The sequence below is a fragment of the Crocuta crocuta genome, unplaced genomic scaffold, assembly GCF_008692635.1.
Source record: "Crocuta crocuta isolate KB4526 unplaced genomic scaffold, BGI_CrCroc_1.0 scaffold69, whole genome shotgun sequence".
Taxonomy (NCBI): Eukaryota; Metazoa; Chordata; class Mammalia; order Carnivora; family Hyaenidae; genus Crocuta; species Crocuta crocuta.
In genome coordinates, this window is record NW_027551576.1 from 1059356 (window position 1) to 1071921 (window position 12566).

At 44.0% G+C, this 12566-nt stretch overlaps 1 protein-coding gene across 1 annotated transcript; it reads left to right on the top strand.

Moving 5' to 3' along the window:
- The first annotated feature begins 6886 nt into the window (after positions 1–6886).
- JAGN1 (jagunal vesicle mediated transporter 1) lies at positions 6887–9325 on the top strand. The gene is made up of 2 exons (XM_077751515.1): positions 6887–7098; positions 8707–9325. Exons 1-2 carry the CDS (start codon positions 7010–7012, stop codon positions 9167–9169), a joined length of 552 nt encoding a protein of 183 aa, XP_077607641.1. The 5' UTR covers positions 6887–7009; the 3' UTR covers positions 9170–9325.
- The last annotated feature ends 3241 nt before the right edge of the window (positions 9326–12566 follow it).

The following is a 12566-nucleotide window of genomic DNA, read 5'->3' on the forward strand; positions in this document are numbered from 1 at the left end:
GGAGAATTTGTAAGAATTCAGATTGTTAGGCCACAGCCCAGAGTTTCCAACTCAGTATGACTAGGGTGGAGCCTAAGAAACTGCACTTCTAACAGATTCCCAGGTGACCCTGAGCGTGTGACTGCTGAGGAACCCCACTCTGAGGACTAGAGGTCTAGCATTAGCTGTGTGATGTAACTCTCCTAAGCTTCAGTTGGATCTGATAAGTGGGAATTAAAAACAGCTCCTGGGGCACTTGGGTGGCTCAGTCAGTTCAGCGTCCTACTCTTGATCTGGGCCCAGGTCATGATGTCATGGTTCATGGGATTGAGCCCCACATTGGGCTCCTCGTTGACATCATGGAGCCAGGTTGGGATTCTCTTTCTCCCTCTCGCTCTCTGCCCCTCCCCATCTCATGCGTACACACACTCTCTCTCTCAAAATAAATAAACTTAAACTTAGTGCATCGTTCAGGCTCAATAAATCATCATTAGCAGCAGCAGCAGCACTATCATCTAAGTCCTTCCGTGGAAGAGCTCCCAGACAGCCATCAGTAACTCATTCACTTATTTAGCAAATATTTATGAGGCACTTACTATGTGCCAGTCTTCCCAGAGGCTGAGTATACAGCAGGAAAAAAGATAGCCTTGTTCCATACTTCAAGGAGCAGACATTCCCAGGGCTGAGGGGAACTCAGACCATATACAAACATGCAAATAAACAGAAAACTTTCAGACAATGATGTTTAACAAAGTGGTGTGATAACACATGGCTGGAAAGCTACATTGCTCTGTGGGTTTAGGCAAAGCCGCAGAGGAGGTGAGCGTCTAGCTAAATCCTGCTACTGAGAACCCAATCTGTTTGAAGTCTTGGTGGAACATTCGAGGCAAAGGAAACATCAGTGCAAAGGATTTGCAAAGGGAATGAGCAGGGTGAGGAGACAGGAGCACAAGCCACTAAACTTGTGCCCAAGAGTTGGGGTGCCTGAATTGTCTCGGTCGATCAAGCATCTGACTTCGGCTGAGGTCATGATCTTATGTTTTGTGCGTTTGAGCCCCACATTGGGCTCTCTGCCGTCAGTATAGAGTCCACCTGGGATCTTCTGTCTCCCTCTCTCTCTCTGCCCTCCCACCCCCAAAATAAACATTAAAAAAAAAAAAAAAAAAAAAGGCTTTCAAACAGGCACNGTCAGAAGAAAAGTACAAAGAAGCAGTTTGTACTTTGTACTGGGGAATGGATTGGGCCCCTCCCTTGGATGTTCATACCTCAAACATTCATTGAATGTCTAACATGTGATTAGTTGTCCCATGGCAGGCCAATGGATGACTCAGAAGCAGTCTGGCCCTGATGAATCCCCATGCATCATGGAAAGCAGACACAAATAAGAAAAAGATAACCACAGGGGCTCCTGGGGGGCTCAGTCAGTTGAGTCGACTTCGGCTCAGGTCCTGATCTCATGGGATCGTGGGTTCGAGCCCCGCGTCGGGCTCTGTACTGACAGCTAGCTCAGAGCCTGGAGCCTCTTTCAGATTCTGTATCTCCCTCTCTCTCTGATCCTCCCCTGCTCGCTGTCTCTCTCTCTCTCACACACACACAAATAAATAAAAACGGTTAAAAAATTTTTAAAACGAGTATTCTGAACATTCAATTTGTCATATCTGAGCAGAGTCAAAAGACATACAAAAAGAAATATTGCAACTAATACAGGCAAGATGCTGATCTCCTTTCTCTCTCTCTCTTTTTTCTTTCTCTCTTTCTCTTCTTCCTTGTCTATCTATATATACACTAAGACCGACAACACAGTAGAAAAATGGGCAAAAGATATGAACATAGTTCAGGGAAATAAAATACAATACAAATGACCATTAAACATATGAAAAGATATTTAAATCCCACTTACAGAAATAAAAAAGAAAGAAATGGAAATATAACACAAAAGTACTCAGAGATGTGATTCTTCAACCATCAGACTAGCAAATGTTGTTGGCAAAGCTGGGAAAGCAAGGAGTCACACATATTCACACATTGTTGGAGAGAATGTAATTGACCTCACTACTGTGGAATGCAATGTGATCAGATCTGTCCAAATTACAGACACCATATATTCTTTGACCTAGCAATACACTTCTGGGATTCCAGACTATAGATCTACTTGCCCATGAATGAAATGGTATGTGTATACGGTTATTAACTGAAGCTATGTTTGTAATAGCAAAATATTGGAAATGATCCAAATATCCTAGAAGAGAGGGAGGTTAAATAAATTATCTTGTATTCATATAATGGAATAACACTAGGAAGCTACCAAAAAAAAAAAAAAAAGTGAGGATGATCTGGGGAAAATTTCCAAGATATATTGTTAAGTGAAAACAAAAAGCAAGATCTTTCATAGTGTGTATAATACAGTGCCTCTGTATTTTAAAAAGGGTAAAATAAGAATATGACTTTACATTTCTTGTATGTGCTTAAACTCTGGAAATACATACAATAACATTACAACAAACACAAAGGGTTTCCTTTGTTGGGTGGAGTCAGGCAGACTGGGTTGAGACCTGGGAAGATGTGGAGCAGGGTTGAGAGTGGGAGTTTTCACTGCCTACATTTTTTAAAAATCGGAGAGCTTCATTTTGATACAATTTGCTTTCTTTGTAATCTTATATATTTTATTTTGTGCATTTAAAAACTTCATTCTGAGAAGGGATCCCCAGGCCGCCAAGGAAGCCCACCGCACAAAAGCAGTTACAAATCGCTGCTCTAAATGATCATGCCTTTCACTCATTGCCCTTCCTTTATGGCCATTTGTATATTTTTAAGTTTATTTATTTATTTTGAGAGAAAGAGAGAGATAGAACCGGGGGGGTGGTGTCAGAGAGAGAGAGGAGGACAGATGATCTAAAGTGAGCTCTGTGCTGACAGCAGAGAAACTGATGCAGGGCTCAAACCCCTATAATTCTAGAATATTTTTATCACTCCCAAAAAGAAACTGCATACCTATTACAATTACTTCCTATTTCCTTCTGGCAAGTGCTACTTTACTTTTGGTCTTAATGGCTTTGCCAATTCTGGATATTTCATATAAATGGAATCATACACTCTGAGGTCTTTTATGACTAGCTTTTCACTTTGCATCGTATTTTCAAGGTTCACTCATGTAGAAGTATGTACCCTTCTTCACTGACAAATAATATTCCATTTGTGAACACATCACATTTTTATCCATTCATCAGTTAGTGAACATAGGGTTGTTTCCATTTTTTGACTACTGTAAGTAATGCTACTATGAACATTTGTGTGCAGATTTTTGTGTGGATGTATGTTGTCACTTCTCATGGGTATATATCTGGAAATGAAATTGCTGGGCCAGATAGTAACTCTATGTTTAATTTTTTGAGGTACTGCCAAACTATTTTTTCCAAAGTAGCTGTACCACTTTACACCCTACCAGAAATATTTGAGGGTTCCAGTTCCTCCACATCCATGGCAATACTTGCTACTGTGCTATTGTCTGTCTTTTTTAGCCATCCTAGTGGGTGTGAAGTGGTATTTGATAGAGATTTGGAAATGCATTTCCCTAATGACTAATGGTGCCGAACATCTTTTCACATGCTCGTAGTGCATACATTTATTTATATTGTTTGATTTCTAGACCACATAAATGCATTATCTAGCCAACATTTCACATTAAAAATAACGAATCACAGGCCCAACTCTGAAGAATGATTTATTTGGGTAAGGGTAAGACCCAGAAATATATGGGTTTTTTTGTTTGTTTGTTTTTGTTTTTTAATTTTTTTTAAATGTTTTATTTATTTCTAGGAGAGAGAGAGAGACAGCGTGAGCAGGGGAGGGTCAGAGAGAGAGGGAGTCACAGACTCTGAAACAGGCTCCAGGCTCTGAGCTGGCAGTCAGCACAGAGCCCGACGCGGGGCTCGAACCCACGAACCGCGAGATCATGACCTGAGCGAAAGTCGGACGCTTAACCGACTAAGCCACCCAGGCGCCCCTGGAAATATATGTTTTTAATAAGAATCCTGGGTAATTCTATCACAGATGGTCCTAGACCAGGCTTAACAGACACAGCAACGTACTGGGCAAGGACCATGGGAACTGGTGGGGGAGCAGGTGATTTTTGCTGGAGTAATGAGATGGACTCTAAAGGGGCAGCCAGATTTCCACAGGGCAAGAAAAGACCTTCTAGAGAGTATAGGGGGAGGAGACACATACAGGCATAATTGACCTCATTGTGCTTTACTGTATTGTGTTTCACTTTACTGAACTTTACGGATATTGTAATTTTCATAAATTGAAGGTTTGTGGCAACTCTGTGTTGAGCAACTCTATCAGTACCATTTTTTTTCCAGCAGCATTTGCTCACTTCATGACTCTGTGTCACATTTTGTTAATTCTCACAATATTTCAAACTTTTTCATTATTATTACATTTGTTATGGTGATCTGTGATCAGTGATCTTGGATGTTACTATTGTAATTGCTTGGGTGCACCATGAGCCATGCCTATATAAGCAAGAGAACTTCACTGACAAATGTGTGTGTTGTGACTGCTCCACCAATTGGCCATTTCTCTCCCCATCTCCTTCCCTGTTCTCTGACCTCCCTATTTCCTGAGACACAACAATATTGAAATTAGACCAATGAAAAATCCTACAGTGGCCCCTGCGTGTCCAGGTGAAAGGAAGAATCACAAATCTCTCACTTTAAATCAAAAGCTAAAAATGATTCAGCTCAGTGAGGAAGGCATGTTGAAAGTCGTGATAGGCTGAAAGCTAGGCCTCTTGCACCAAAGAGCCAAACTGTGAATGCAAAGGGAAAGTTCTTGAAGGAAAGTAAAAGTGCTATTCCAGTCAATGAATCATAAGAAAGTGAAACAGGCTTATTACTGATATAAAGTTTTAGTAGTCTGGATAAAAGATCAGATCAGCTACAACATTCCCTTAAGCCAAAGCCTAATCGAGAGCAAGGCCCTAATTCTCTTCAATTCTATGAAGGCTAAGAGAGGTTAGGAAGCTGCAGGAGAAGTGTGAAGCTAGCAGAGGTTGGGTCATGAAGTTTAAGGAATCTATAACATAAAAGTGCAAGTAGAAGCTGCAGCAAATTATCCAAAAGATCTAGTTAAGATAATTAATGAAGGTGGGGCGCCTGGGTGGCTCAGTCGGTTAAGCGTCCGACTTCAGCTCAGGTCATGATCTCACGGTTCGTGGGTTCGAGCCCCGTGTTGGGCTCTGTGCTGACAGCTCAGAGCCTGGAGCCTGCTTCAGATTCTGTGTCTCCCTCTCTCTCTGACCCTCCCCTACTCACACTGTCTCTCTCTCTCTCTCTCAGAAAAAAAAAAGATAATTAATGAAGGGGACTATACTAAACAACATATTTTCAATGTAGATGAAATAGCCTTCTGTTAGAAGATGCCATCTAGGACTTTTATAGCTGGAGAGAAATCAATGCCTGGCTTCAAAGCTTCAAAGGACAGACTGCCCCTCTTAGGGGCTAATGCAGCTGGTGACTTTAAGCTGAAGTCAATGCTCATTTACCATCCCCAAAGTCCCAGGGCCCTTAAATATACTAACTCTACTCTGACTGTGCTCTATAAGTGGAACAACAAATCCTGGATGATAGCATGTCTCGCTTATGATATGCTGTACTGAATATTTTAAGACCCCTGTTGAGACCTACTGCTCAGGGGAAAAAAATTGTTTTTAAACTGTTACTGCTCATTGACAATGCACCTGGTCACCCAAGAACTCTGCTAGAGACGTATAAGGAGATTAATGTTTTCATGCTTGCTAACACAACATCCATTGTGCAGCCCTTGGATCAAGTGGTCATTTCAACTTTCAAGTCTTACCATTTTTTAAAAAAATTTATTTCTAGGAGAGAGAGAGAGAGAGACAGCGTGAGCAGGGGAGGGTCAGAGAGAGTGGGAGACACAGAATTGGAAACAGGCTCCAGGCTCTGAGCTGGCGGTCAGCAAAGAGCCTGACGCGGGGCTTGAACCCACGAACCGCGAGACCATGACCTAAGCGATAGTCGGACGCTTAACCGACTGAGCCACCCGGCGCCCCTCAAGTCTTACCATTTAAGAAACACAATTTTCTACGGCACCTGGGTGGCTCAACTGGTTAAGCATGCAACTTTGGCGCAGGTCATGATGTCATGGTTCTGAGTTTGAGCCCCAGATCGTCCTCTCTGAGGTCAGGGCAGAGTCTGCTTTAGATCCTCTGTCTCCCTCTCTTTCTTATCCTCCCTGCTTATGCTCGCTCTCAAAAATGACATTTAAAAAAACCACTTTTTCTCTTTCATAGCCTTCCCATTTTTAAAAATACAATCTAATTATCTTATAATATGTCCTTCAATTTATCTACCATCTCTTCATGATTAAATTCAGATTAAGTATTTCTGCCAGAAAGATCACAGAAGTGAGGCAGTGTTCTCATTGTAACAGGAGGCAGATGATGTCACCTTGTCTTATTACTGATCAAGTTAACTTTACTTGGTTAACGGGGTACACCCCAGGTTTTTCCACTGTAAAGCTGTTACCATTTTCTCTTTGCAATGATTAATTAATCCATAGGGAGATATTTTGATACTGCGTTAGTGATGTGTGCTTTTGGGACAGCTTCCGAACCCTTTTCAAGTATCATTTCCCCATCTGTGAAGTGGAGACGGCGCTGTCTTAAACTCATACTAGAGTTTAAAAAGTGAATGTGTTTGATAATCTAGAAGATACGGTGCAGGAAGCCTGCAAGAAGATGACCTCCTGCAGGTTCATTTCTACGCACTCTAAAGGGGCAGAGTCAGGCGCGGCCCTGGCCGAGAGAGCGTGCGCGTGCGCGTGCGCGAGGGCGTGACCACAGAGTCGGTCCTCCAGAGACAGAGAGGCCGGAAGTCGTCCTCACAGACCCGCGCGGCTGGTAGGGTGGCGAGTTGAGGCTGCGCTAACGGGGTGTTCGGGGTTCTTGGCCCGGGTAGTTGCGGCAGGGTCGGTGTGAGGGGCTCCGAGATTTGGGGCGGGGATAATGGCATCTCGGGCAGGCCCGCGAGCGGCCGGCACCGACGGCAGCGACTTTCAGCACCGGGAGCGCGTCGCCATGCACTACCAGATGAGGTATGAAGTGAGGCGAGGAGCACGGAGGCCTTCGCTCCAGCCGGAGCCCGTAGGGCTTGGGAAGAGACGCCGGCCGGCCTCGGGGTCTTTCCCACCCGCCAGCGCGCACCTGCCAAGTCCCCTCCTCCCGTGTCGGCCTAGGGCCGGTTCCCAATTTCGGGAAGCCCGGCTGCTCCCATAAGCGCCACCCCGTGATCCGCCGTTTGCCTTGGGAGGGTCCAGTCCCTACCCTGTAGGCTCCCGGGTCTTGCGATGCTGGCCCTCGGAAACCCAGTTTTTAATGGAACTTCAGTTTCCTCATCTGTGAAGGGAAAAGTAATCTATTTAGGTTTTGGTGAAAAATTAGTGAGCTAGTAATTCGTGTAGAGAGGCTGTCCAGTATATGGTAGCTGTTGTATTTCGGGCCGTTTGGGAGAGTGTGAACCACAAAGTCCAGCCTTTAACTTGCCTAAAATCAATTTTATGAACACCCCCGTGTAAGGGGGATTTCTGCGTTCGTTTATTCGACAGTTATTTATTGCGTTTCTACCCATCAGGCATTGTGCTAGGCACTGAGGATACCGTAGTAAGCAAAAGCGGATCTGGTCTTTGTATGCATGTTACACCTTCAATAAAAAAGTTTCTTAAAAAAAAAAAAAAAAAAGAATCGGTCCCTGCCTTCATGGAGCATGAAGTCTACAGAAGACTGACTTTTTTTTTTTTTTTTTACCCCTACCCCTTCCACTTTTTCTATATGAATATTTTTAAAATAAAAACTTTGAAAAATCTATTTTCTCTCCGTAAATCCATCAAACTCTCCCAGAATGTTTTTCACATCCTTCCAGAGTTTTGAAGAATGACCAGCTTTTTGGACCTTCCTTTCATGGTTATCCTTAGACCCTGTCCAAGAGGATATCACAACCCAAGCGAGTGTTTTGATGACTGTTCCGAGCAGAAACTGCCCTCAGGGCGGTGAAGAGCATACATTTAGGACCTGAGAGAATTAGAAGAATAAGAGAAATCCGTGGGCTTCCTTTGACTATAAAATCTACTCTAGCTGGGGACATAGTGGGCAGCCTGAGTTGAGTTCCTCTCTGCCAGTATCTCCTTCCTCTAGGCTACATCCCTGTGGGGCAAAGTCATCTCTCCAAACACAAAGCTCTGAGTTACTCTTTTGCCTTTAATCTGACTCATAGTCTCTGCACCTTCTCGTCTCGCTGCTCCCCTTCCCACTACAAAGTATTCCTGTGGCACCACCTGCTGTCTGCTGTCCTGGAACACAGCGCTTATGTCTTTTTGCCTGCATGCTACTACCTCTGGTGGGAATATGCGGCTCCGCATATACCCGGAGCTCAAATACCACTCTCCTCCAGCTCCTCAGACATCCCCTCCTAAGCTGAACTGATTGCTCCTTCCCGGGTTCCCATATACCTTGCAGTGTATATTTACTAGAGCTCTTCCGGTTCATTTTGCTATTATTTTTTTCTTCTTTCGTTCCTTGCCCTCCAGGCAGGGACTAGGTCGTATTCACGTTTGTACCCCCAGTGTTCCGGTATAGTTGCCTGGCGTATAGTTGGTGGTCAGAAAATTTTGAATGAAAGGTACTTCTTCCTCTGCTCTACCCCACAGCGTGACCCTCAAGTATGAAATCAAGAAGCTGATCTACGTGCATCTGGTCATATGGCTGCTGCTGGTTGCCAAGATGAGTGTGGGACACCTGAGGCTCTTGTCGCACGATCAGGTGGCCATGCCCTATCAGTGGGAATATCCGTATTTGCTGAGCATTGTGCCCTCCCTCTTGGGCCTCCTGTCCTTCCCTCGAAACAACATTAGCTACCTGGTGCTCTCCATGATCAGCATGGGGCTCTTCTCCATAGCTCCCCTCATTTATGGCAGCATGGAGATGTTCCCCGCTGCACAGCAGCTCTACCGCCACGGAAAGGCGTACCGCTTCCTCTTTGGTTTTTCTGCCGTCTCTGTCATGTACCTGGTGTTGGTGCTGGCTGTCCAAGTGCATGCCTGGCAGTTATACTACAGCAAGAAGCTCCTAGACTCTTGGTTCACCAGCACACAAGAGAAGAAGCGTAAATGAAGCCTGCCTGATGGACTGCTCTGTGGGGTGAAGCCTGGGCCTCCCGTTGAGCCGAGTGAGAAGGTAGAGGAGCTGCTCTGAAATCTTTGGTGATTTGGGCAGCTGTGAGGTTGGCAGCTAGAGCAAATGAGGCCCACATCCTGGAAAGCCACCCCCCCCCCCNTATTCCTGGTTGGCTGGAACTGGGCGATCAACAACTATAGAACAAACTTCAGGTTGTTGAAGTTGAGAGCCTTCGGAGGTTTTCTTTAAGACTGAGCCTCATCCTTGCCTCTTGGTCATTCTCTCCACTTCCATCCATTACCCTTTAGCCACCAAGACTGAAAGAGATAGGGAATAAGTCAAATTCTACTTCAATCTGTAAGTCGAGGGGCAGGAAACATTTGGGAGGCTCCCCTGCAGGCTGCGGTCTCTAGTGACAAGCATTTTAATTAAAAGAACTTCAATAAAATTAGAACTGCCTTGTCCACCCTGTGCCTTGTGTTGGGATTTGATAAAGTGTGAAAGGTAGGTTACTTGAGTGGCCTTAGGCCCTAGGAGGTAGGTAGTTTCCTGGGAAACCTGGAAGTAGCCGTAGAGAAGTAAACTGGGCATAGGAATCTGAGTCATATAAGCAGCCCTACAGCTGATTACGAGAAACTACCACGGGCCATGCATTTAATCTCTCCGCCTGTAAAATGGTCCATTCTCATTTATCCTGCTTGTGTTACGGGTTCTTTTGATTGGATGTTCATGTTTATCATTCAGTGTTAACAGATCATCAGTTATGTATCTAATGATATATTATGGCATCCAAAAGAATCTTAAAGTATCCCTGCATATAAGGGAGCGTACAGTCTGGGTGAAACATAATATACATGTGAAACAACTAACGAACACAGGATCAGACGGTGTGGAGCAGATAAAAATGGAAATGCGAAAGAGATCTGTGAACTAAAGGCTCTTTTCACACTTAAAAGTCTGGCCTACAGTAAATATTTATTGCAGGAAAGATGTGTGTCCCTTTGTTCTTGTCCACTTTATCATCTCTGGATGATGTTCAGATCTCTAATGGCAGATCTCTGCCGTCTCCAGAGATCTAGTCATTTTTTTTGCATTCCTTCTTTTATTCCATAAACATTAAGTATATACTCTCTCACTCTTAGATACTGGCAGTACTTCTACTGGAAAGCCTTTTTCTCTACGTGTCGATGATCATCTCAAACTCAGTGTGTCCCAAACTTAGCTCCTTGTCTTCTACATCATACCCATACCTCTTCCTGCATCCCTGTGGTGCAAGTGAATATACCAAGAGCACCGCTCTTGATAGTCATCAAGCCTCTACAACGTGCCATTGTTTTTTGAACAATCAAAATCCTTCAATCTCTTGACATTTCCAAGGTGTGATTCCAGTGTACCAGTGTTGTATTATCTCCCAAAATTCTCACATAGTCTTTCTCAGTCAGTAAACCTCATGAGACCTCATATTACTTTCATGTTTTCCCAGTTTGCTTAAACATTTCCCCTTTATACCTTCATATGCCTTTCTTACCTATCCTTCAAGATGCAGTTTATATGGTAATCCTGGAGCCTTCTGGTCGCTTCAGTTTGAGGAGTAAGAGTTCTTTCTTTGAATCCACATGGGATTTTTTTTTTTTTTTTTTTACCTCTTATTGACAGAGTTATTTGTTTACATGTCTTTTCCTCACCCCCCTGCTCAGTACCTGACACATAGTGTGTACTCTGTTGAATGAAGTAACTTGACCTACTGTAGCGTGAAATCAGGATGTACTGCACAGAGGAGAGAATTAGACTGTGTCTGAGGTAGGATTTGGAGAGCAAAGGAAAGCAGATGGAAATGTGTGGGCAATGGAATTATGTGCCCCGGGAACAAATTGCTTGTTTTCAAAGAATTGGGATGCAAGTAAAAATGTTAAAGTGAAAATTTTCAAAAATAAATAAAGTGAAAATTTTCTTTGATTATTGGAATGATATTTTGTAATCTTAGAGTGCCTTTGAAGACCTGTTACGGAAATGGCTGTGAATAAGGGAAAAAAGCCATTTGGTTTATTTTTGTTTTCTGCTTGTTGGGTTATTGGGATTCTGCTTTTCCAGTTATTTTTTTTCCCTGCCTCGTGGCTGTAGTCCCCAGAGCAAACAAGATCCCCTTTGAAAGAGATCTTGAGTTAATGGGAAGAGGACTGTATTTGGATGGTGGAAGATGGGTTCAAGTACCAGCACACCCAGTTCCGTGGTTGGCATCAACACTGCATATTTCACAGGATTGCTTTGAAGACAAAGTGAAGTGTTATGAAGGTGTTTTGTGAACTATGTAACACTGTAGAAATGTGAGGAATGATAATTCCCTGATGTTTGCAGATCTAGAGTGTAGGCATTGGAAGGACTCTTAGAAGAGCATCTAGTCTGTGAGCAAGGCAGTGTGGTGTGGTGGAGTGAATACAGCTTCTTGTATTAGACTGACTTAGGTTGGAGTTCTACGTTTTGCCTTGAGCAGGGTACTTGAGTCTCCGATTTTGATCTGACACATGGGAATCATAGTAGCTACTATTAAATAAAATTACATTAAATAAATAAATGGATTAAATAAAATACATAGCAGGTGCTTAATAAATCTCCAGATCCCTTTCCTTGATAAGCATTGTTAATTTCCCCTTCTCAGACTGGGGGTCCCTACCTCTTCTCTTAGACCTAATTGCTTGCCTTGGAATTCTAGAGGTTGATTCCTTCTGGAATAGCAGAAGTGAGGAAGGGACACTTGTCCACTCCTGGTTTGCCTGGGTCTAATGGGTTGGCCCCTCCTGCCCACGGTGCCTTAAGAGTAGGCACAGTTGCCCCAGCAGACTTTAAGAATCAGCCCTGACAGAAAGAGCCTGGAGATGCTGCTGCATGGTCTCACCTGAGTCCATGTAAGGGTACGGCTCAAGAAAAACAGCTGTCCACGGCCCCCACGGTGTACTCTGCGTCTGAGCATGTGCAGGGCTGTGCCAAGACTTCCTCAGCTCTGTTGGCTTGGTCCCCAGCTAAAGGTTATTAGAGCATGAAGTCTGGGGTCAGCTCATTCAGACACAAACCACAAGTGAGGCAGCCTCAGCCATCTTCCAGGAGGACGGGGCCTCTGCGCCGCAGTTGGCTTTTACTCTCGCTGGCTACCTCCTCTTCCAGCCAGTTGCTCCTACTGTGTGGATACTTGCCAAACAATCCCTACTCATCTGGAAGTCTGAAGTCTGACCACTAATTCACTTCCTTTACATTGTTAACCCTACTAACGACATCACATTGCTAAATCTAGTATTTCTGTGGACCAGAGGGCCCAGAACCCCTCTGACTTCTCACAGATCTCCCCAAGCAGTATGTTCTGGAAGAAAGAGCCAGAAAGACTGGGTGGTGAGTCCCAGCT

Excerpts from the sequence above, each read along its gene's own strand:
- JAGN1 (XM_077751515.1), top strand. The coding sequence starts at position 7,010 with ATGGCATCTCGGGCAGGCCCGCGAGCGGCCGGCACCGACGGCAGCGAC. Across the intron at positions 7,099-8,706 it reads GCCATGCACTACCAGATGAG|CGTGACCCTCAAGTATGAAA; the intron begins GTATGAAGTGAG and ends TCTACCCCACAG.